This window comes from Ahaetulla prasina, chromosome 10 (genome assembly GCF_028640845.1).
Source record: "Ahaetulla prasina isolate Xishuangbanna chromosome 10, ASM2864084v1, whole genome shotgun sequence".
Classification (NCBI taxonomy): Eukaryota; Metazoa; Chordata; class Lepidosauria; order Squamata; family Colubridae; genus Ahaetulla; species Ahaetulla prasina.
In genome coordinates, this window is record NC_080548.1 from 31,540,794 (window position 1) to 31,564,905 (window position 24,112).

Sequence of the window (24,112 nt, forward strand, 5' to 3'; positions counted from 1 at the left end):
GTCCAACCCCTGCTCAAGCAGGAGACCCCTATACCACTTCAGACAAATGGTCGTCCGATCTCTTCTTGAAAGCCTCCAATGATGGGGCAACCACAACATCCTGGAGGTAACCCCCATTCAGACAGGATCTGGCCATACACAACTTAGCCAGGATCCTGGATACTGCTCTTAGGTGCGTTAACATATTCATACATGCACACTGAGACACATCTTTCAGAGGAGAAGGTACATATGGGGAAACGAAAAACTGAACATACTGTTTACTGAGGTTGAATGGTATGTAAGGAGAAGTATATTGGTGTCCCTTGGTGCTTTGGGGTGAAGCTACTGTAAGAGTTGGGCTGGACAATTTCTCCCTGCCAGCCCAGTGTTGCCAGCTTCCTGGGCAGTCCCGAAGCATCTGACAGATGGAGTCCCCTTCCTCATCACTTGTTGTTCTTCGAGGAATCAATTCCAGAGGGTGGGAAATGGTCAGTCTGAGCAACCTACGGGCTGGGGTTGAACCATCGTCATTCCGGCACGTAGAGATTGCTGGTGGAATTTGGATTATTCACTGGTCGTGTCTCCAACACGATGGTGCTGGCAAGGAAGGAGAAGAGATAAGACAAGAATTAGATGGGTACCCTGGAGGAGGATGTTCTGTGGTTGCAGGATGGCCCTGCTAGCTGAGAAGGTTGGGGACCATGGAGCCCATGGGATGAAGAAGGTTGTCCCAAAAGAGCCAAAGAAAAGGAGTCCCTCCTATTCAGTACAGGACCCACGCAAGGAAATTGGGAGAAGTTCTGAAGGCCACAAAGCAGTGGAGCAACTTGCATGGGTGGGAGAAGCAGAGAGATTAGGTTGAAGGTCTTCAAACCTGGAGGCTCCCAGTAAGCGGAAGGTCCACCGTTGATCCTGCAGCTTCTGTGTTACCTGAGAAGAAACATCAGATCAGGATGAAGGGTTATGGATGCCTCTTAAGTGAGCCTCTTGCTAAGAATCGTTGGACTTCTACCCACAAGTCAGGAGACAATACTGTAGAATACCATGAAGGGGTTATCTTGGGTTCTTCTCCCACCACTCATCTTTGGGCATAAAATCTCAAGAGGACTGACCACACCATGTTGAAAACACAGCTGCTCCTTTACCTGCCCGGATCCAAGCGGCCGTGTCTGCACACCATGGCGCCAAAATGCATGCACGCAATTCTGCACCAGTGCTGGAGAGAGAAGAAGCGAAGAAGTTCAGGTCCTGCCACCGTGACTTACTCTCTATTTCGTAAAAGCTGTTCGGGCATTGGACAGGCCTCCCCTCAAAGCGGAATGGGAAGTGAATCGGGTAAAATGCTCTCGGTTCAGACTGGATCGCCTGATCCGGTAGCAATGGCAGCAGGTGGTTCGGAGAACCGGTAGCAAAAATCCCTGCTCCCCCGGCCCATTCCCAGCTGAGCCCCGCGATCGTCAGAGGGTGTTTTTTTTTTACTTTTAAAAGCATTTTTTCTTTGGCTGAAAAAATGCTTTTAAAAGTAAAAAAAAAACCTCTGATGATCGTGCGGCTCAGCTGGGATCGTCAAAGGCTTTTAAAAGCATTTTTCATACAACCTCTTCGGCTGAAGAAAAAATGCTTTTAAAAGCCTCTGACGATCAGGCAACTCAGCTGGGATCATCAGAGGAGCCTTTTAAAAGCATTTTTTACAACCTTTTTGGCCACGCCCACCCAGTCACATTACCCCCACCAAGCCACACCCACAGAACCGGTAGTAACAAATTTTACATTTCACCACTGAAGTGAATCCTTCAAAAGTGGTCTAGCATCCCCCCGAATACAGGGTGACTCAACCTCGACGCAAAGCAAGACCATCTTTGAGAAGCACCCAGCCTGGCAGGGAGGAGGAATCAAGCATAGAGATATCCTGGAATCATTGTGCAACCACAAAATTGCTAACTGACCCTCCTGAAGTTCCTTGGAGCCTTATCTTATTTGTTCTCAAGAGGAAGGAGACTGCCCGTATGGGGAGATTCCTGTATTATAGGCAGAACATAATAAAGTAGTTAAGCTGAGCTCCGCATATCTGGCTCTGGTTGTTGGAACCTGATGCACCTCTCAATACTACTGACAGACAAGCCAGCAAACTCGCCACAAGCACCATCACAACAACCAGAAAATCACAGGCAGCATTTGGTAGAGAGGACAGATAGATTAAATCAGAGGTGGGTTTCAGCAGGTTTTGACCAGTTCTGGAAAACCGGTAGCAGAAATTTTGAATAGTTTGGAGAACCGGTAGTAAAAATTGTGGCTGGCCTCGCCCCCATCTATTCTCTGCCTCCCGAGTCGCAGCTGATTGGGAGGAAATGGGGATTTTGCAATATCCTTCCCCTGCCACACCCACCAAGCCATACCACGCCCACCAAGCCACGCCCACAGAACTGGTAGTAAAAAAATTTGAAACCCACCACTGGATTAGATTCAGTGGTGAAATCCAAATATTTTACTACCGGTTCTGTGGGCGTGGCTTGGTATGGCTTAGTGGGTGTGGCAGGGGAAGGATACTGCAAAATCCCCATTCCCTCCCCACTCCCGGGCGAAGGATATTGCAAAATCTCCATTACCACACCACTCTGGGGCCAGCCAGAGGTAGTATTTGCCGGTTCTACTCAAAATTTCCGCTACCGGTTCTCCAGAACCTGCTAGATTTCACCCCTGATTAGATCTTTTTCTCCATCAAGATCAGAGCTGCTCTGGAGATGTCAACCTGTCTTTCCTCTAAGACTGGAAAGGAGCATCAGATGATGGAGAGGAGGCTAGTACTGGAAAAGGAGGAAGTACTGAACAGGGTGGAGAAAAGGAACTCACCGAATGACTCCACCGCTACGTCAAAGGTGAGTTTCGGAGGGGATCCAAGCAGTGTCCCTCGGGGGCTGACAAACTGGATGCAACCTGGGAAACAAACCAAAAACGCATTGCTGTCCATCAGGAACAGTCCCTCCTCACAGTCCTGACCAAATAAGGGCCACCTGGCTTCTACTTACCGTCCATCAGCACCATCACCATCTTGTTGTCCAACTGAGTCACCTGGACGAAGCCACAGCAGGAAGGTTCTGCGGGCAAACAGATGCATTGTTCAGAACTACGGCTAGGTATTCATTTAAAGCCTGGTTTTGATCCTTAAAAGAGTTCTTCAACGTAGGATAGAAGGTAGCCTTTTGGTCTAGACCAGTGACGGCAAACCTTTTCGGCACCGAATCCCCAAACCGGAACATGTGCATGTATGTGCGTGCCAGAGCCCTGGAAACTCGGAGACCAGCTGGTCGGTGTGCAGCACCTGATCTTTTGGTTTGCACCTGTCAGCTGATCTTCACATGAGCCAGAGCCCCGGAAAGTCAGAAGACCAGCTGGCTGGGGCGCAGCATGCGTGCCGGAAACCTGGTCTTCGGCTTTCCAGTGTGCACATGTGTGCTGGCCAGCTGACCCTCATGCGTGCTGTAGCACAGGAAACCCGAAGACCAGGTAGCTGGCACGCATGCTGCGCATCGAACAAGTGGCTGGTGCACAGCTGATCTTCGCGCGTGCCGGAGCACTGGAAACCCGAAGACCAGGTGGCCGGGGTGCGCGTCCATGGAGAGGGCACACGTGTCATAGGTTTGCCATCACGGGTCTCGACAAAGAAGGAATCGGGTGGTATGACTTTTCTACTGAAGTTCTACCTTATTGTTGTCCATCATAAAGAATGTGCCAGAGCAGACCTGTCAAATGAACCACCGAATGACTTAGAACCCATCCTGGGATTCAGCTAGTACTTGAGGGGGAAAACAAATAAACCAGGATATGCTTCCAGGATACTCACCGCTTTTGTCGCTGATAAACCAGGAGGTCAAGGAATTGAGGTTAATGACTTGGAACTGCACGGCCTGTCCTGGGGGGCCCTTGCTCACACCAATGCAGATCACCGGATAGTCCTCGTCGGGGTTTATCAGCATCTCGAAGATGGGCAGCAAGGAAGGCAGAGGGAAATCAAAGTACTATCCAAAGAGAAGAAGAAGAAGAAGAAGAAGGGTTTCCTGAATGGGGTTGATGCCCACAAAAACGTTCTCTCTGCCGTGGTGCTAATAGCCACCTGTCAACCTAGGGCCTCTGGTGGTGCAACAGGCTAATGCAGCCTATTATTAACAGCAACTGCTTGCAATATTGCAGGTTCAAGTCCCACCAGGCCCAAGGTTGACTCAGCCTTCCATCCTTTATAAGGTAGGTAAAATGAGGACCCAGATTGTTGGGGGCAATAAGTTGACTTTGTATATAATATACAAATGGATGAAGACTATTGCTTGACACAGTGTAAGCCGCCCTGAGTCTTCGGAGAAGGGCGGGATATAAATGCAAAAAAAAAACCTTTCAAAGTAAACCAGACTAGGAAACCAAAGTCATGCAGATTAATACAGATAAGTCCTCAACAGAAGAACCTATACAGTTCTGGACAAATGGCTGTCCAATCTCTTCTTTAAAAACTCCAGTGAGTTTTTGGAGTGCGAGGGGGGGCACATGCGTGGGGAGGCAGGGAAAGCACGGGGGGGTGTCACGTGCACATGTGGGGGGAGGGAGGAGCACGGGAGGTCACGTGTGCATGGGCAGGGGGCAAGGAGCGTGGGGGGGTGTCACGCATGCGTTGCATTATGGCAGTGGTGAAATCTAAACCGTTTTACTACCGGTTCGCTGGCTGTGCGTGTGCGCACCATGCACCAAATGCGAGGCGAGCGTGTGCGTGCAAACTGCACGCCAAAAGGACGCATGGGGTAAGTAGAACACCGTGGGGGGGAGGGGTGATCAGTTGTGGCGCGCAATCTTTTTTTTATTTTTTATTTTTAAAAGCATTTTTTTTTTTTTACAAACTTTGGCCGAATAGGTTGTTTAAAAAAAAGCTTTTAAAAGTTAAAAAAAAACAGGCTCTGACAATCGCCCGGCTCAGCTGTGATCGTCAGAGTCTCTTTTTAATCTTTTAAAAGCATTTTTTAAAAGAAGCAGGCAACCGGGCAATTGGGTGGGCATGGGCGGTGGGCCAGGGATTTTTGCTACCGGTTCTCTGAACCACCTGCCGCCATCACTATCGGATCGGCTAATCCGGTCCGAACCGGGAGCATTTCACCTCTGCATTATGGGTGCCGGCACATGCTTTCAGTACGCGCCAACAAAAAGGTTAGCCATTACTATTTATTTATTTTATTATTTATTAATCATACTTTTATACCGCACCATCTCCCGTAGGACTCAGGGCGGTTCACAGGCATATTAAAAGACAGTATAATAAATAAACATTAAAACCCAATTAAAACTAAATATTATCATAGCCAAATCACTAAAAACAGTACAAAACCAGTTAAAAACCCGTTAAAATTTAGCTAAAACATTTTATTCTTAGGCTAGTCCAGCGCGTTGAAATAATAAAGTCTTCAGTTCACGTCTGAAGGTCCGGAGGTCGGGGAGTTGTCGTAATCCCGGAGGAAGCCTGCTCCACAGGGTTGGTGCTGCCACAGAGAAGGCCCTCCTGGGGGTCGCCAACCCACATTGTTTGGTCGACGGCACCCTGAGGAGGCCCGCTCTGTGGGAGCGCACAGGTCGCTGGGAGGCAATCGGTGGCAGAAGGCGGTCTCAAGGTATCCCGTCCTAAGCCATGGAGCGCTTTAAAGATGGTAACCAAAACCTTGAATTGCACCCGAAGGCTACCGTAGCCAGTGTAGAGGATGGGTGTTATATGGGAGCAACGCGGTGCCCTCTATCACCCGCCGATTCTGGACTAACTGAGCCTCCGGGTGCTCTTCAAGGGGAGCCCCATGTAGAGAGCATTGCAATAGTCCAGAAACTGGTTTCAATAATAAGTCGGTGAAAGCCCTTCAGAGAGAATGCCCAGGTGGGAAAGAGGTGTTCTCCATCGGTTGGCACCAACCTGGGTCTGCCTTGGCAATCGCACCCGAGGCACTAAAATTGCAAACCGTGCGACCTAGCCCACTAGGCTGTCAAACACACAACCTGGCCATCTCTTCCTATATCAATATAAATCATAAGGATTGCCAGCAACAAGTTATACAGTCATAAGCGGAAGAGATTGATGATGGGAACTATGAGAAGATTAATAGTAGTGCAGATTCAGTAAATAGTCTGACAGTTTGAGGAATTATTTGTTTCTGGGTGTTCCTGGCTGCAAGAAAGTGGGGGAGGAGGAGGAGAGGCCCGCTCTGTGGGAGCGCACAGGTCGCTGGGAGGCAATCGGTGGCAGAAGGCGGTCTCAAGGTATCGGTCCTAAGCCATGGAGCGCTTTAAAGATGGTATTCAAAGCACCTGTGCAACATTTCTGGCATCCCTTCGTGTCGGGATCTTGCAGTGGGATGGGTTTTTATAGGGGAAGAAGGCATTCTGGACTAACTGAGCCTCCGGGTGCTCTTCAAGGGGAGCCCCATGTAGAGAGCATTGCACAGGCAGAATAGAATAGAATAGAATGAGTTACTGGCCTAGATGGAATAAATCTCCTGAAAAAAATGGAAAAACCCTGGCATCCCAAACTGGTTTCAATAATAAGTGGGTGAAAGCCCTTCAGAGAGAATGCCCAGGGTGGGAAAGAGGTGTTCTCCATCAGTTGGCACCAATATATCAATATAAATCATAAGGATTGCCAGCAACAAGTTATACAGTCATAGCCCACTAGGCTGTCAAACACACAACCTGGCCGTCTCTTCCTTGGGATGCCAACCTTCACCCTGGCAGAGGACCCCGGCTCTTACCTTGACCAGCATGAATTTCTGCATGGGTTCGTACCATTGGAGGAGAACCACTCCGGCCTCCAATGCCCCACAGAGGAAGTGGCAGCTGTTCTGGGTGTTCCTGGCTGCAAGAAAGTGGGGGGGGGGAGGAGGAGGGAGAATGTGCTGTATTGGATGCCAGGCACAACAACCGAGGGGAGGAGAGGAAGGGTCAGCCGCGGTGACCGTGACCGTCCCTAGGACTGGCATTCAAAGCACCTGTGCAACATTTCTGGCATCCCTTCGTGTCGGGGATCTTGCTGGTGACGACGTTTTTTCTAGGGGGGGAAGGAAGGAAAGTTGATGATGGCAGGAAACGAGATGGCCTCTTAGAACTGTCTTATACAGGTTTTTTTTAGAATAGAATAGAATAGAATAGAATTTTATTGGCCAAGTGTGATTGGACACACAAGGAATTTGTCTTGGTGCAGATGCTCTCAGTGTACATAAAAGAAAAGATACCTTCATCAAGGTACAACATTTACAACACAATTGATGATCAATATATCAATATAAATCATAAGGATTGCCAGCAACAAGTTATACAGTCATAAGCGGAAAGAGATTGATGATGGGAACTATGAGAAGATTAATAGTAGTGCAGATTCAGTAAATAGTCTGACAGTTTGAGGGAATTATTTGTTTAGCAGAGTGATGGCCTTCGGGAAAAAACTGTTCTTGTGTCTAGTTGTTCTGGTGTGCAGTGCTCTATAGCGTCATTTTGAGGGTAGGAGTTGAAACAGTTTATGTCCAGGATGTGTGGGATCTGTAAATATTTTCACGGCCCTCTTCTTGATTCGTGCAGTATACAGGTCCTCAATGGAAGGCAGGTTGGTAGCAATTATTTTTTCTGCAGTTCTAATTATCCTCTGAAGTCTGTGTCTGTCTTGTTGGGTTGCAGAACCAAACCAGACAGTTATAGAGGTGCAAATGACCTCTTTCTCAACTTTGGCAAATTTAAAGAGTCTGGACTTCACCAAAACTTCTCCCACCCACAGAGCAAGCCACTTATAGATGAACAGAGAGCAAACCCCACTGCCTTCTAGCACTGATGAAGTTACCTAGTCGGGCCATGAAACGTCGGCAAGAAAACCCTCAAGCTCAAAGAGTACCAAGGACCTCACAGTCTCTTCCCCCTCCCCCTCTCCACAAACACCACTCCCTTGTAGCACTGATGATGATACCTAGTTGGGTCATTAAAAAGTCTGCAAGAAAAAAACCAAGCTCAGAGAGCACCAAGGACCTTACCAAAAATAACCTGTTGAACCTCTAGCCAGCCAGGTTGCTGAAGACCTCTGCCAGATAAAGAGATTGTCCATTCTCACATCTAAATGACTCCTGAAGGATTAAGGGGGCGGGTAAGAAAAAGACACAGTTCCAGTGATGGGCTTACCTGGGTAATAGTCGGTGTGGAGACAGCGATACCCCCAGGCGCTGGTCTCTCTTGCTCTGCTCGTGCAGACTGAGTAAATTGTGGGAGAAGAGCTGGGGAACCTTGCCTGAACAGAAGGGAAAAGAGAACCTATTGACTGTTCAGAGCGTCCTCGACTTACGGCCATTCATTTAGTGACCACTTGAAATGACAACGGTGCTGAAGAAAGCGGCTTGCAACAATTCTCGCACTTATTACATTGCAATAATCCCCATAATGACGTGATCCAAATTCAGACGCTTGGCCACCGGTATGTAGGTATGACGGTTGCAGCGACCACGTGATCACCGTTTGCAAGGTCCCTAGCCATTTCTGGGGGGTGCGGGGGGGACTGAGATTCGATTAACAACCATGTGATTCTCTTTAACGACTCCAGGGGGAAAAAAACCATAGCAAAATTGGGTGCACTTCGTTTAACCACTGCCTTACTTAATAAGTGACGGTTCCAATTGCAGTCGTGAGTCGAGGATTACCTGTTCTGCGAACCTATCGGTTCGGACCGGTTCGGGTGAACCGGTAGTTGCGACCGAGTCGGCCCACTGACCCGACCCGGCGCTACGCTGTCCTATTTAGCAGCGTTTTTTAAGCCGTGCGCATGCGTGCAAGCCACGCATGAGAGCAAAGCGCATGCATGGAAGGCCATGCGCCTGTGTGGATGGCGCACATGCACATTTTCTGTTGTTCTGTTCTGGATATTAACCATTCTTATGGCTACTGGGTATAAACGATCAGGGATTCTGTTCAGGTCTTGAGACTCCAATTTTGCAAGTGGAACGGGCCTGTATTTGCAGAATTGCCACAAGCATCTTTAAAAGCCCTTAGTAACGGTAATGGAGTTGGAAGGGACCTTGGAGGTCATCTAGTCCAACCCCCTGCTCACGCAAGAGACCTGTCCTAGGGATTCGAACCGCCGAACGGCCGACCTTTCTGATCGGCAAGCTCAGCGTCTTAGCCACTGAGCCACTCTGAGGCGGTTCTACTACAATTTCGCTTTCTCCTTCAAATCCTCTTTCATCCTTCTCATTCTCTGATTTTTTTTGATTTTTTTTTACTTCAGGTGGCTTTTAGTCTTTCAGTTATCGCTTTCTCAAGAGGGCTTTTTAAAACGGGAGGCGAAAAGAACAAAACAAAATACAGAGAGTAAAAAGAGGAAATCGTTTGAACAACAGGATGGTCTCCAGATATTAGCCGGCTTTGTGATTTATTACCACTTCCTGGATTTTGCAGATAAAAACGTTTGTTGAAAGGATATATATATATATTTGTTTTCTGATAGATATATATATATATATATATATCAGATATAGATATAGATATAGATACAGGAAAACATAAATATATATGGGTTTTTTTAGTTTGTTTTTAGTAGAGTACTGTTTTTCAGCCTTAGCCACTTCAATTCCCAGAGCTCATGCTGGCCCGGGAATTCTGGGAGTTGAAACCCACACATGCTAGCTCAGGAATTCTTGGAGTTGAAGTCCACACATGCTAGCTCAGGAATTCTATATCAGAGGTCTCCAACCTTGGTCTCTTTAAGACTTGTGGACTTCAACTCAAAGCAAAGCTGGCTGAGGTACTCTGGGAGTTGAAGTCCACAAGTCTTAAAGGGTCCAAGGTTGGAGACCCCTGTTCTATATTGTTTCAGGCAAGTGACTGTCCAGTCTCTTCTTAAAAACCTCCAGTGATGGAGCATCCACAACTTCTGCTGTCAAGCTGTTCCACTGGTTCATTGTTCTCACTGTCAGGAAATTCCTCCTTAATTCCAGGTTGCTTCTCTCCTTGGTTAGTTTCCACCCATTGTTTTTTGGTCCTGGAAAACAGCTTGACCATGCCCCCCCTCCGCTCTGTGACAGCCCCTCAAATATTGGAACACTGCTATCATGTCAGCCCTGGTCCCCTAGACTAAATATACCCAATTCCAGCAACCGTTCTTCATATCTTTTAGCCTCCAGGCCCCTAATCCTCTGTTGCTCTTCTCTGCACTTTTTCCAACTTACCTGAAAGAGACATGAGAACGTTTCCCATGCAATAGACCCACGTCGTTCGGCTGTGATAAAGCTTGAGAAACGGAGAGGGATAAAAAAAGAAGAAGAGAGAATGACGTTCTTCAAAGCAAGCCAGAAACTGAATTCTCCGCCTTCTCCCTCCTGTCGTTCAGACCCGTCAATCTCACCAGTTCTAGAGCAGGTTCTGCCTCACTCCGGTTCAAGGCGAAGATGCCTTCTTCAGCCCCTAGAATTAAGTGCAGCTCTGGAAAATAGGGAAGAAATTCAAAAATAAGGTGGGCCACCATCAGGGGTGGGATTCAGCCGGTTCGGACCAGTTCGGGCGAACCGGATTCTAATTTTACATCTGGTTTGCCGAACTGGTAGTTGCAAGGACTGGCTGGTCCTGCCCACCCCATCCCTCCCTCTCAGAAGTCTCCACACGGCCCATTTTGAATGCGAGGTAAGAGCAGGGCCCGCCCGGAGGCTCAGGGAGGGTGAAAAATGGGCCTCCCGGAAGTACTGGAAGTCAGAAAACAGGCCCATTACCAGCCTCCAGAGGGCCTCCGGAGCTTGGGAGATGCCATTTCCACTCTCCAGGAGGCTCGAGAAAAGCCTCTGGAGCCTGGGGAGGGCAAACAACAGGCCTACTGGAAGTCCGAAAACAGGCCTGTTTCCGGCCTCCAGAGGGTCTTTGGAACCCCTTTTCACCCTCCCGGAGGCTTGAGGAAAGCCTATGGAGCTTGAGGACGGCGAAAAGCACTCCCCGCCCCCCGCTCTGGTGCAGGAGGCCTAGTAGGCCATGCCCCGATAGCCACACCCACCTAGCAACCGGGCAGAGAACCGGTTGCTAAAAATTTTCAATCCCACCCCTGGCCACATGCCATCAAGAGGGCGTCCACTCTTAGCGGCCACATAGATAGATGTTCTACATCAGGGGTCTCCAACCTTGGCAACTTTAAGCCTGGTGGACTTCAACTCCCAGAATCCCCCAGCCAGCAAAGCTGGCTGGGGAATTCTGGGAGTTGAAGTCCACAAGTCTTAAAAGAGCCAAGTTTGCAGACCCCTGCACTAGTCCTAGGTGAGGGACTTATCCTGGAGCTCACTTGCAAACCAGGTAATTATTTCTAGATTATTTTATGCCAAGGAACTTTGGACAAGAGGACATCCCCAGGACTACCATGTTTCCCTCAAAATAAGACCGGGTCTTATATTCATTTTTGCTCCAAAAGACGCATAAGGGTTTATTTTCTGGTTAGGTCTTATTTTGGGGAAAATACGGTACGAAACGCCTCTGTCTGCTGACGATCTTAACTGGGGTTTATTTTTTGGGGGTAGGGCTTATATTACGAGCATCCTGAAAAATCACGCTAGAACTTTGGGTCTTATTTTCGGGGAAACAGGGTAGATGCTGCTCAGGTCTGCAGAAGGAACAAATGCGTTTCTGCCCTGCCCCACCCATTCGTCCCTCCCTCAGGTCTGCTCCAGGCCTACCGTTGGTGTGTGGATGGGTCCAGGCGGTGGCTGAGGTGAGGTGCAAGGGGCACTCGTTGAAGACTTTCTTGAAGAGGGTCCTGTCCTGAGGAGGAGAAAGGAGGCCAGAGCCAATCCATGAACGAGCACCTGGGAGAAGCAGGTGTGCATCCTGGCCCTCGGGCGATGCTCTCTCACTTCCTGATGGTACTTCTTCCTCTTTTAATTTCACCCTCCTGATGCCCAAACTGGTTTGAAATATTTTGGAGGGGAAGAGGAGGAGAAAGGAGGAGATGAAGATGGAGAAGGAGAAGGAAAGTGGGAAAGGGGAAAAAGGAAAGTGAAGGAGAGGAGGGAGAGGAGAGGAGAAAGAGAAAACAGAGAAGGTGGAGAAGAAAGAAAGGGGGAGAGGAGGAGGAGAGAAGTAGAACATGGAGAAGGAGAAATAAAGGGGGAAAGGGAAAAAAGGAAAGGGGAGGAGAGGAGAGGAGAGGAGAGGAGAAAGAAAATGGAGAAGGCAATGGAGGAGAAGGAAAGGGGGAAAGGAGGAGAGAAGGAGAACATGGAGAAGGCGATGGAGAAGGAGAAGTAAAGAGGTGGAAGAGGAGGAGGAGAAAGATTCCTTGTCCTTCTGCATTTTGGCCCCAAGAAAAATCCAAGTTATTCTCTCTTCCTAGCAGGCTCAGTTTTTTTAAAAAAAAGTTTAATTTGAGCAATAGCGGAATGATTTGGACCAGAGCCGGTTGGCCCAATGTGGAGGCGGAACATGCTTACCGGTTTCTGTCTCCTCTCCAGCTTAGGAGGAAGGCTGGGTGGCCTCTCATCCAAGGGATCCGAACGCAGTTCTGGGACTGCAGGGGAGTAAGGTAACAGTCAGCACCCCACACCACCAAATCCAAATCTGGGGATATTGACACCCTCCCCAGATCTCAACCCGGCAACAAAACTAAGTCCTTATTATTTTACTCTGGACTCTCCAAATTCAGGTTGGGTCCTATGGATTCATCATCATTTAACGACCCCATAATCCCTTGCGGGGTGGAGTCTGGGCACCTGAATGGAGCTATCAGAGTGTTTGAATGGCCGGATGCCCTTCCCTGTTGCCAATGCGGAGTTTTGTTCAGCAGAGATATTCTCAGTGTGAGAACCCAGAGAGAAAAATATCTGCCTCTACCTAGGATCGAACTCACAGCCTCCTGATTGTGAGGCGACAGCTCTATCTCTAGGCCCTGGCACTACTCCATTGGGTCCTATGGATTAGTCCTATAAAACCTTTTAATAGGAATATAACCCCTATAAGACTTGTTCCGGGAATGAAAAGGGTCCCTGCCCCAAGCTATTTTACCTCTACAGGCAGTCCTCGATTTACGACCGCAATGGAGCCCAACATTTATGTTGTCCAGTGAGACATTTGTTCAGTGAGTTTTGCCCCCATTTTACCACTGTTGTTAAGTGAATCACTACAGCTCATAAATGAATAACCCAGTTGTTAAGTGAATCCAACTTCCCCGTTCACTCTGGTTTGTCAGGGGGGGGTCGCAAAAAAGGGGATCACGTGACCCGGGGACACCACGAAATTTGGGAGCATCTCCTCCTCCCGTCGTTTCCCTCCCATTTTCTGGGAGAAAGAAAGTTGTACCCGATTTAGCGGTGAGGTGAGAAGCGTCGGCTCTCCCAGGATGACTTTGCGGCGAGGACCAACTCAGGATGGGACCGCTGGAGCACCGTCCCCGGATTAGGGATTTGGCAGGAATTTGGTGATCGCGGGATCGCTCCGCTGCCGTTTCATCCGAGGAGAGCCAAACTCTGGGCTATTCCGGAGAGAAATTTCAGTGTGCATAAAATTTGTCGGCAAGAAAAGCGAACCTGCGCGAAGGGCAGCCGAGAGGGGAGGGGAGGCGCCCGTGGACTAAATCTGCACCACCCACGGAAGACCCTGGACCACGGCTGCCCACTGGGAAATGGGACTCACCTTGGTGTAATCTCCACCTGCAAGGAGAGAGGGGAGGGTTGCAAACTTACTTTGCTCCAACAGAGAGTTTACCTTGGGAGGTAGTGGGGGCGGGAGGTTTGCAGGCTGAGCGTCCCTGGGAGGAAAGATAAATGACCAGGTTCAAAAACAGAAATATGGGGGGGCTGCTGCCTGTTTCCCCCACCCCCATACACACCCCCAATGAATTGTTCTAGCAAGATGTTACTAATAGAGAAGTGTTGTGTCTTGCCCGCTCTCACCGCAGCCAGGGTCTTCTTATCTGCTTCCGAACGCTGAGGAATGTCCTAGTATGCCTCCCAGCCCCAGCCCTGGCTCCATGCCCAGACAGACTGAGGAGGAGGGGGCACCTCCCGGCCCCAGCCCTGGCTCCATGCCCAGGCAAATGGAGCAACTAGACCCCTCCCCCTCCCCACAGCATGTGAGCCTGAGGGAGGTTTATTACCAACAGCTGCCGACTGGAGTGACCCTCGCTTCAGAAGACTTGATAGGCGGCGGCGTCAGAAGGAAGGGAGGGGCAGGCCTGGATAAGTGCTGAGTCATGGAGCCACACCCCATGGCCTATATAAAGGATCTGCTTTCTGGCATTCTCTGAGTCAGGCAAAGTCTAAACATATCTTGCTGAAGTCACTTTCTGGTCTCCTGCCTGCCTTGAGAACTTTGCTAGGACTTTGGCAGAGCTGCAGAGGCACGCCTGATTCGGATTTCCCTGACCCGGCCGTCAGCGGAGGAGTGGGACACGACAGAGAAGAATATTTGTAGCTTGGGGTTGAACCAGTGATGGGATTGCAGTAATTTTAACAACCGGTTCTTGGCCCTAATGATTTCTTCCAACAACCAGTTTACCAAACTGCTCAGGAAGTTAACAACCGGTTTTTCCGAAGCGCTGCGAATTGGCTGGATCCCACCACTGGGTTGAACCAATGGCGATATTCAGCCGGTTCTATCCGGTTCGTGCAGAACTGGTAAGTGGCAGCTGTGGGAGGCTCCGCCCACCCACCTGGACATAATCACGTCCCGTTTTTGACAGTCTGCACATGTGCGGAAGGCCCCGTGCTCACATTTGCGAACCGGTAACGAAGATAAGTCAATCCCACCCCTGGGTTGGACTGGTGCTCTCTGAGCTTGGTTGCAGATATTTCATGACTCTACTAGGTAACATTATCAGTACTCAAAGGGTGTGGGGTTTTCTCCCTGTTTTTAAACCTCGCTCCCTCCTAGCGCTGATGATGTTACCTAGCTGGGTCATGAAACGTCTGCAAGGAAACAACCAGTCTCAAAGAGCACCAAGGGCCCCTTAGCAAGACATCGTAATTCACTGTGAAAAGTCACCACTGGTCTCATTGAGCTACTCCCGGGAAGCTAAATCCCTTCAGACAGCAAAGAATATTTTCCAGGACCGTAATTTCCAAATCCCAAGCAAGAATCTATTCGTCTTAGGGACTAGCTCCTTGCTGGGTCCGGAGATCCGTCTCTCTTCCCAACGTTTGACTAAATGACTGTGTGTTCTACAATTTTATATTTGAAAAATACTAGGAGAAAATGGTTACCTGATTAGGTCTGGTCTGCTGGGGCTGGAAGGCAGAGGAGAAAAGAGGGAAGGGGAATTTAGGAGAGAAAGAATGACCAAGTAGGATTCTGCCCAGGGAGTTTAGTGGCACCTGTTGCCACGTCCTTATTTTACAAGTTCTTGGTTGCCGTTTTGCCATGGTCAAAACCTACTGTTTCTCAACCTTGGCCAGGACAGATGGACTTCAACTCCCAGAATTCCCCAGCCAGCTTTAACTGTAAGCAGTTAAGACTCACATATCCACATCGTCGTAGTCGTCTGAGTCGGCGACGTCCTTCCTGCCAAGGTCAGGAAAACAAAGCTAAAATAAATTTTATCTCCCATCTAGGCAGCAGCTACGGGAGCTGGTACCCAAGGCCCCCTCGGGGCTCCCTCACCCGCTGCTGAATTCAGATCCAGGTTGGTCCATCGTGCTGTAGCCTGGGTCTAGCATGATCTCCTGCGGAAGAAGAGAGAGGCTTGGAAATTTCAATTCCACCGGGGATTTGTCTCCGGCAGAATTAGGAGGCAAATTCCCCAACAAGCCAGCCCGGTGGTATCTGGGGTTGAGGAACGTGATAATCCAGCTCATCTGGAGACCCCAACCTTTTTGCCATCACGTGCCAAAAGCAGGGGGAGCAGGGGGGGGGGGTCGCGCACACACGTGCCCAAAATTTTATGCACCCTGGCCCCATGCATGCACATGTGACACCCCACGCATGTGTGTGCACACACCCCCGCGCTCCCCCCTCCGCTTTTGGCACACGATGACACAGTGGGCCTAGTAGGCCCATTTTTTGCTCTCCCCAGGCTCCAGAGCCTTTCTATGACCCTGGGGAGGGCGAAAACAGCCTTCCCCATCCACCCACCCCCAAGGCCCTCCGGAGGCAGGAAACAGCTTGTTTCCCCAGTTCCGGTGGGCCTGAAAATCAGCTGGGCGGCACGCGCATGCGTGCCAGAACTGAACTCGTGTGCCCACCGATACGGCTACCCGTGCCACCTGTGGCAAGCTTGCCATAGGTTGGCCATCACGGAGTTTGGTAGTGCTCTCTGGATTCAGTATTTCTCAACCTTGGGGGCTTTAAGATGGGTGGACTATCAACTCCCAGAATTCCCTAGCCAGCTGGGAAATTCTGGGAGCTGAAGCCCACAGTTCTTAAAGTGGCACGATGGCTTGGGAATTCTGGGAATGGCAGTCCACCCATCTTTAAAGTCAAGGTTGAGGAACACGGATCTAGAGAACGAGCTGAAGAAGGAGAAAAGAAGGATCAGCCGTGAGATCTTTGGTCCATTGAGTTTGTGGGTGCCAAGGGTGCCAGACTAAGGGTAGGACCCAGAACTTGAAAACGACCGAGAGAGGAGGAAGCTTTCTCAAGGGGAAGAGCAGAAGAGCCAACAAAGAGTTACCATAGAGCTTGAAGACCCCAGACTCGGTCTTCTTCGGAAGGTAGGGCTGAAGTTATGCTCTGCAATGAGATGGGAAACAGGATTTAGAGCAGTGAGGAAGGAGACGGAGGCTGCCGAGACCAAGGTGGACAGGTGAGCCTTGAACCAGCGAGAGTGGACAACCATACCCTGGGCACCAGCGTATCCTGGAGAAGTCACGCCCTGCCGCTGGCTGGAGCGAATCCTTCGGGGCACCGGGGGTGGGGGCAACTGAGGAAAAGAAGATAAGAGGCATGATGGAGGGGTGTGTGATTGCCACCCCAAAACAGAGGGCTTCTGGGGCTGTGCATGCCCCCAAGAGGAGCCCTTATTTTGTCTCCCAAAAAAAACACCCTTGAGTTTGACTTGAGCAAGACAAAGAGGGTCCTAGATTAATCGGTGTAGTGGAGTGTGGGGAGGAAGTAATAGCCTGGACAGTTTTCCCCATTTTCGTATGGTGATGTTGATATTCTGGATTAGGATAGGAGTAACCTTCACGAGAAAATCTGGGACAGTAGAACAACTAAAGGCCCAAGTCCTGAATGCGTCTTAAAAATCAGCTGCTTCAGTGTAGAACTTATGACGGCTATGGGAAGAGAGAAAACCAAGTTCTAATCGCAAGTGGTCACTGGAAGATGGAGGAGATTCATGGAAACTTATAAATTCAGACTGGGCACCTCCAGACTGCTGGTTTAACCTATTTCCCTCCAGGTGGGCAGGGGGTCCCCATATACTGGGGTGAAATGCTCCCGGTTCGGACCGGATTAGCCGATCCGGTAGCGATGGCAACTTCTTTTCAAAAATGCTTTTAAAAGGTACAAAAAAAAAAAAGGCTCTGAGCCGCGTGATCGTCAGAGCCTTTTTTTTTTAACTTTTTTAAAGCATTTTTTACAATCTCTCTGGCCAACTAGGTTGTACAAAAATGCTTTTAAAAGTAAAAAAAAAATATCATGCACCACAGCTGATCATCCCCTCCCTGTGCGCTGTTCTACTTACCCCATGCCTCTTTTTGGCATGCACGCCCCGCGCATTTGGTGCGTGGTGTGTACTGTGCATGTGCGCGCACAGCACAGCCAGCAAACCGGTAGTAAACCGGTTCAGGTTTCACCACTGCCCATATATATATATATGTGTGTGTTTTCTGAGGTTTTCGCGGGTCTTTGTATGTAGGTCTTTGGTTATTCGGGTTTTCTCCCGCGTAAATTGGAAGTGTCTTGGCGACATTTCGATGAAGTCTCATTCGTCATCTTCAGGCTTCAGCTTTGTGCTTCTGGGAGCAATGTGTGATTGCAGCTGTTTCTTCCTTTTTAACTGCTAGTGGGGGTTTGAACTGATTGGGTGGGAGCTTGGCTGTGCTCTGATTGGATGGGGTTTTTTTGTGCTCTGATTGGCTGGGGGTGTGTCCTGTTTGGGTGGGGGCTTGGTTGTGCTCAGATTAGTCTAAGTTGCAGGGGGATTTGAGCTGGTGAGCTGCATTGCTGTTGTTTGGCTTCGTGTTCGTGGTCGTGCTACATCTTCATAGTGGGTGTCAGTCTGCTGCGTGTATGGATTGGAGGGGTTTGAAATGGCTAATGTTGCAGCTGCGGTCTGGCTTCTGAAAGCATACCCAAACCCACACTAATCATGAAGCCATTGGTCGTGGTTCATGATCAGTGTGGGTTTGGGTCTGCTTTCTGGGTGGATGTGCGGTAGTGACATCCTGTGTGGACCTTGTGAGTGTGGGTCTGGTGTCATTCCTCGTGTTAGGAGGAATGACACCATTCCTCTAACACTGGTTTTTATATATATATATATGAAGACCTATATATATAGGTCTTTGGTTATTCGGGTTTTCTCCTGTGTAAAATTGGAAGTGTCTTGATGACATTTCGATGAAGTCTCATTCGTCATCTTCAGGCTTCAGCTTTGTGCTTCTGGGAGCAATGTGTGATTGCAGCTGTTTCTTCCTTTTTAACTGCTAGTGGGGGTTTGAACTGATTGGGTGGGAGCTTGGCTGTGCTCTGATTGGATGGGGTTTTTGTGCTCTGATTGGCTGGGGTGTGTCGTGTTGGGGTGGGGTCTTGGTTGTGCTCAGATTAGTCTGAGTTGCAGGGGGATTTGAGCTGGTGAGCTGCATTGCTGTTGTTTGGCTTCGTGTTCGTGGTCGTGCTACATCTTCATAGTGGGTGTCAGTCTGCTGCGTGTATGGATTGGAGGGGTTTGAAATGGCTAATGTTGCAGCTGCGGTCTGGCTTCTGAAAGCATACCCAAACCCACACTAATCATGAAGCCATTGGTCGTGCTTCATGATTAGTGTGGGTTTGGGTATGCTTTCTGGGTGGATGTGTGGTGGTGACATCCTGTGTGGACCTCGTGAGTGTGGGTCTGGTGTCATTCCTCGTGTTAGGGAGGAATGACACCATTCCTCCCTAACACTGGTTTTTTATATATATATATATATATATATATATATATATGTAGATCTTTGGTTATTCGGGTTTTCTCCCGCGTAAAATTGGAAGTGTCTTGGCGACGTTTCGATGAAGTCTCATTTGTCATCTTCAGGCTTCAGCCGTGCTTCTTGCTCCCAGAAGCACGGTTGAAGCCTGAAGATGACGAATGAGACTTCGCCGAAACGCCGCCAAGACACTTCCAATTTTACACGGGAGAAACCCGAATAACCAAAGATCTACATACAAACACCAAAAACCTCAGAAAACACATATATATATATATATATATATATATATATATATATATATATATATATATATATATATAGGTCTTTGGTTGTTCGGGTTTTCTCCCGTGTAAAATTGGAAGTGTCTTGGCGACGTTTCGACGAAGTCTCATTCGTCATCTTCAGGCTTCAGCTTCGTGCTTCTGGGATTTTATATATATATATAAAACCAGATCCCAGCAGTAGATCACGCTTCTCAGTTATAAGGCTGAAGAGGCCACTTCGAGGTGGGACAAGTGAAGGAAACCATCAGAAGACTGGGGACACGCCAGGAAGGTCCCATTCCCTGGGCCAAAACTTCACAAAATGTGCTTCTAGCCAAACTCAGGTTGGGAGAAGATGGAGGACTCTCATTTAACGTCCGACCAGAGGGAAAAAACAGCTACGGCACATAGCTTCAGCTGTAGACTGGAGATGAGGTGAAGGTCGCATTGTGAGGACACCTTCTTAGAGAAGAACACCAAGCCTGGCATCTCCAAGAAGCAGTTAGGAGATAAGTATGGACCAGGGGTCTCCAACCTTGGCAACTTGAAGACTTGTGGACTTCAACTCCCAGAATCGCTGGCTGAGGAATTCTAGGAGTTGAAGTCCACAAGTCTTCAAGTTGCCAAGGTTGGAGACCCCTGGTATGGACGACTTCTAAGACCAGGGGGTGTCCAAACTTGGCAACTTGAAGACTTGTGGACTTCAACTCCCAGAATTCCTCAGCCAGCGATTCTGGGGAGTTGAAGTCCACAAGTCTTAAAGCTGCCAATTTTGGACACCCTTGCCTAAGACGAAGAGTCCTTCTCTCTCCCACTTTCCCCACCACATCTCTTGGCTCTCACCTCTTGGTCCTCTTCTTCTGCCTCACCTCTGGGGAGCTGGTCAGGATTGTGCACTTTCTCCAAGAGGTCAAGGGTCAGCCTCTGCGTGAGCCCTGCCTGGGTTACAAACTGGTGCTGGGCAAAGAAAAGTGAAGATAGTTTGGTTCCAACCTGGAGGCTGGAATCAGAATGGGAGACGAAGGGGATGATGTCCTAAAGGCACTTTTTTCAAGAGGCAACTGGACTTTCTGGTTTTTCTTTGAAGATGTTTTGCTTCTCATCCAAGAAGCTTCTTCCGCTCTGACTGGCTCGTGGGGGAAGGGAAGGATCAGGGGTGAAATCCAGCAGGTTCTGACAGGTTCTGGAGAACCGGTAGCGGAAATTTTGAGCAGTTCGGAGAAATACCATCTCTGGCTGGTCCCAGAGTAGGGTGGGAATGGAGATTCTGCAGTATCCTTTCCCCAGGAGTGGAGAGGGAATGGAGATTTTGCAGTATCCTTCCCCTGCCATGCCCACCAAGCCACGCTACGCTCACCAAGCCACACCCACAGAACCGGTAGTTAAAAAAATTTGGATTTCATCACTGACGAGCTGGTCATTTGCATCCTTTTAGAGGATCGTTGAGGCCAGTTGGAGGTTTGTCTGTGTCTTCAGGGTCACCCAAGTGGTGCAAATGGGTGTGGGGCCTTCTTGGAACTGCTGAAAGGACGGCGTTGTAGACTGGAGGTAGATGATGTCATATCCTAACCCCCCCCCTGCTCAAAATGGAACAGCCCCCTCTCAACAAAGTGGAAGGGATACGGCATCGTCTATCTCCAGTCTACAACACGGTCCTTTCAGTCCTTCTTGGATGAGAAGCGAAATGTCTTCAACGTCCCGGAAAAAAAGTGACTTACGACCGTTGTTCACAGGACCGTTGTTGTAGCCTCCCATGGTCATGTGATCAAAAGTCGCAGGCTTGGCAACGGGTTCATATTTATGATGGTTGCATGCATGTCCCGGATCATGTGATTGCTTTTTTGGCGATCTTTGGATCAGCCGAGTCACAGGGGTGGGTGGGGAACCAGATTCACTTAACAGGCATAGAAATTGAATTTGTATCCGGAATGATTGAATAATCTCCCACACACACACATACACACACACACCTCGGACAGCTGGCCCTGGGGGAGCTTTGCTCCCGACTCTGCAGAGCGCACGTCCTGCGTAGAGGTGGAAAAAGAGGTGGGCTTACTCACTGTGAGCATCTTGGAGGCGCTGGGCCGTTTCTTGGGGCTTTTGGTTAGGGTCACCTTGACAAAGTTATGGAAGGCGGGGGACCTGTGGAGACAACAGCAACAGCAGCAGCCATGAGGGAAAATGTTTGGAGCCGCTGTAACGCAGCTGATGTTTGACAACTGCCTCGCTCCGCAGTGGAAGCTCTGGGTCTGATTGTGGTCACAAGTCAAGGGCTACCACCTGTATTCCAAACCTCCAGCATTCTGTCCCAAAAGGTAACGCTAAGATTAGTAACGGGAGCCGCTCGTGGCTCCCACGTGACATCGCTGCTCCGTAGCTTGCACTGGCTTCCTGTGGTCTTTCGGGTGCGCTTCAAGATTTTGGTAACTATCTTTAAAGCGCTCCATGGCTTAGGACCCGGGTACTTACGAGACCGCCTGCTGTTACCCTTTGCCTCCCACCGACCCGTACGCTCGCACAGAGAGGGTCTCCTCAGGGTGCCGTCCGCCAAACAGTGTCGGCTGGTGGCCCCCAGGAGTCGGGCCTTCTCTGTGGGGGCAGTGACGCTCTGGAACGAACTTCCCCCCGGCCTGCGTCAAGTGCCTGATCTTCGGACCTTTCGTCGTGAGCTCAAAACATATTTATTCATTAAAGCGGGACTGGCATAATTAGTGATGTATTTTAATTGGGTTTTTAAATATTTTTTAACTTCTTAATTTAAATTTTAATAATCAGCCTTTAAAATTTGCTCTTTTTAATTGTTGTTTTAAATTGTATACATTTTTGTTTTATTTTGGCTGTACACCGCCCTGAGTCCTTCGGGAGAAGGGCGGTATAAAAATTTAATAAATAAATAAATAAAATAAATAAATAAATAACGTCAGACCAACAATCAAGAAGTAAACAATACTCTGATAACATCAAAAACATCATTAAAAAAGGACAACAAAGAATGTTCTTTCTGCGCCAACTCAGTAAGCTCAAACTGCCCAAGGAGCTGCTGATCCAGTTCTACAGAGGAATTATTGAGTCTGTCATTTGCACCTCTATAACTGTCTGGTTTGGTTCTACAACCCAACAAGAAAAACACAGACTTCAGAGGATAATTAGAACTGCAGAAAAAATAATTGCTACCAACCTGCCTTCCATTGAGGACCTGTATACTGCACGAATCAAGAAGAGGGCCGTGAAAATATTTGCAGATCCCTCGCATCCTGGACATAAACTGTTTCAACTCCTACCCTCAAAACGACGCTATAGAGCACTGCACACCAGAACAACTAGACACAAGAACAGTTTTTTCCCGAAGGCCATCACTCTGCTAAACAAATAATTCCCTCAACACTGTCAAACTATTTACTGAATCTGCACTACTATTAATCTTCTCATAGTTCCCATCACCAATCTCTTTCCACTTATGACTGTATGACTATAACTTGTTGCTGGCAATCCTTATGATTTATATTGATATATTGACCATCAATTGTGTTGTAAATGTTGTACCTTGATGAACGTATCTTTTCTTTTATGTACACTGAGAGCATCTGCACCAAGACAAATTCCTTGTGTGTCCAATCACACTTGGCCAATAAAAATTCTATTCTATTCTATTCTATAAAACCATCGCCAAACAAACAAAGAATAAATAGCGCAACCGAAGAGCTTCCAAGACCATTCTCGCCATTCTTGGTCGGGCAAGCCACTAGAATATAAAGTGAGAGCAACACCCATTCCTTACTACATGGTGAGGTCACCTAGTTGGGTCATGAAACGTCTGCAAGAAAACAAGCAAGCTCAGAGAACACCAAGGATCTCACAGTCCTCCTCCTCCTCTCTGCAAAACTACTCCTTTATAGACTGATGATGTTACTTAGTTGGGTCATGAAACGTCTTCAAGAAAACCGCGAAGCTCAGAGAACACCAAGGACCCATAGCCCTCTTCCTTCTCCTCCTCTTCCTCCTTCGTTCTGCAAACCCACTCCCTTATAGACTAGTGATGTTACTTAGTTGGGTCATGAAACGTCTGCAAAAAAAACCTCAAACTCAAGAGAACACCAAGGGACCCCCTCAGTTCAACCCTGAGCTACAAAAAACTCCTTTATTGAGACTAAGTAAGGCTCTGTCACCACTTCTGAAGGACCCCTTGACACTACTCACCAGCGGGCCTTCTCCTTCAGCTTTGGAGGCTGGTAGCCACTCTTGGTCATCAACACCAGCACCCTACAAGGTGGCACAAGGAGACAAGCCGCAGATTAGCCAGGGAGCAGTCTCTTCCTTAAATCACTTTACGGAAAAGATTTTTTTTTCAATCCCCAGGGATCAGAGAAAGCAAACAGGACCGGCCGGCTGCGTCACCTTACCGCAAAGGATGCGTATCAAACATGGGTGGCTGCAGCTCAGCCAACTCGATTGCTGTGATGCCCACCGACCACACGTCACACAGTTCGTTGTAGCCCCCTTTCAGTTCCACGGCAGCCACTTCCGGGGCCATCCTGGAACAGAAAGGTAATGTTAATTTTAACCGGATGTTAGTTTTTAATCTGGTTCGCCGAACCGGTTGTTCCAAGGACTGGCTGGCCCCGCCCACCCCGCCCCTCCCAGGAGTCTCCACGTGGCCCGTTTTGGATGCCAGGTAAGTGCAGGGTGAGCGGGAAGGCTCTGGGAAGGTGAAAAATGGGCCTACCGGAAGTCCGGAAACAGGCCTGGTTCCGGCCTCCAGAGGGCTTCCGGAGCCTAGGGGAGGCCGTCTTC

At 48.8% G+C, this 24,112-nt stretch overlaps 1 protein-coding gene across 5 annotated transcripts in view; it reads right to left on the reverse strand.

Annotated features, from left to right (window-relative positions):
* Positions 1-246: 246 nt before the first annotated feature.
* The window catches only part of MAP4K1 (mitogen-activated protein kinase kinase kinase kinase 1), a 43,065-nt gene continuing 19,199 nt past the window's right edge, over positions 247-24,112 (reverse strand). For 3 of the 5 annotated variants that reach the window (XM_058196308.1, XM_058196306.1, XM_058196311.1), the window contains exons 9-32: positions 23,722-23,853; positions 23,519-23,581; positions 21,382-21,463; positions 20,165-20,278; positions 16,768-16,849; positions 16,601-16,659; positions 15,592-15,653; positions 15,451-15,492; positions 15,195-15,218; positions 13,699-13,741; positions 13,294-13,465; positions 12,429-12,505; positions 11,676-11,760; positions 10,370-10,446; positions 10,194-10,254; positions 8,158-8,263; positions 6,984-7,042; positions 6,747-6,850; positions 3,824-3,998; positions 3,009-3,077; positions 2,833-2,916; positions 1,128-1,198; positions 857-912; positions 247-579 (exon numbers count right to left, since the gene is read on the reverse strand). In XM_058196308.1, coding sequence (XP_058052291.1) covers positions 510-579; positions 857-912; positions 1,128-1,198; positions 2,833-2,916; positions 3,009-3,077; positions 3,824-3,998; positions 6,747-6,850; positions 6,984-7,042; positions 8,158-8,263; positions 10,194-10,254; positions 10,370-10,446; positions 11,676-11,760; positions 12,429-12,505; positions 13,294-13,465; positions 13,699-13,741; positions 15,195-15,218; positions 15,451-15,492; positions 15,592-15,653; positions 16,601-16,659; positions 16,768-16,849; positions 20,165-20,278; positions 21,382-21,463; positions 23,519-23,581; positions 23,722-23,853 — 1,969 coding nt within the window. In that variant the 3' untranslated portion in view covers positions 247-509. The remainder of the gene's footprint in view (positions 580-856; positions 913-1,127; positions 1,199-2,832; positions 2,917-3,008; positions 3,078-3,823; positions 3,999-6,746; positions 6,851-6,983; positions 7,043-8,157; positions 8,264-10,193; positions 10,255-10,369; positions 10,447-11,675; positions 11,761-12,428; positions 12,506-13,293; positions 13,466-13,698; positions 13,742-15,194; positions 15,219-15,450; positions 15,493-15,591; positions 15,654-16,600; positions 16,660-16,767; positions 16,850-20,164; positions 20,279-21,381; positions 21,464-23,518; positions 23,582-23,721; positions 23,854-24,112) is intronic. The other 2 variants (XM_058196309.1, XM_058196310.1) reach the window with 2 other exon arrangements.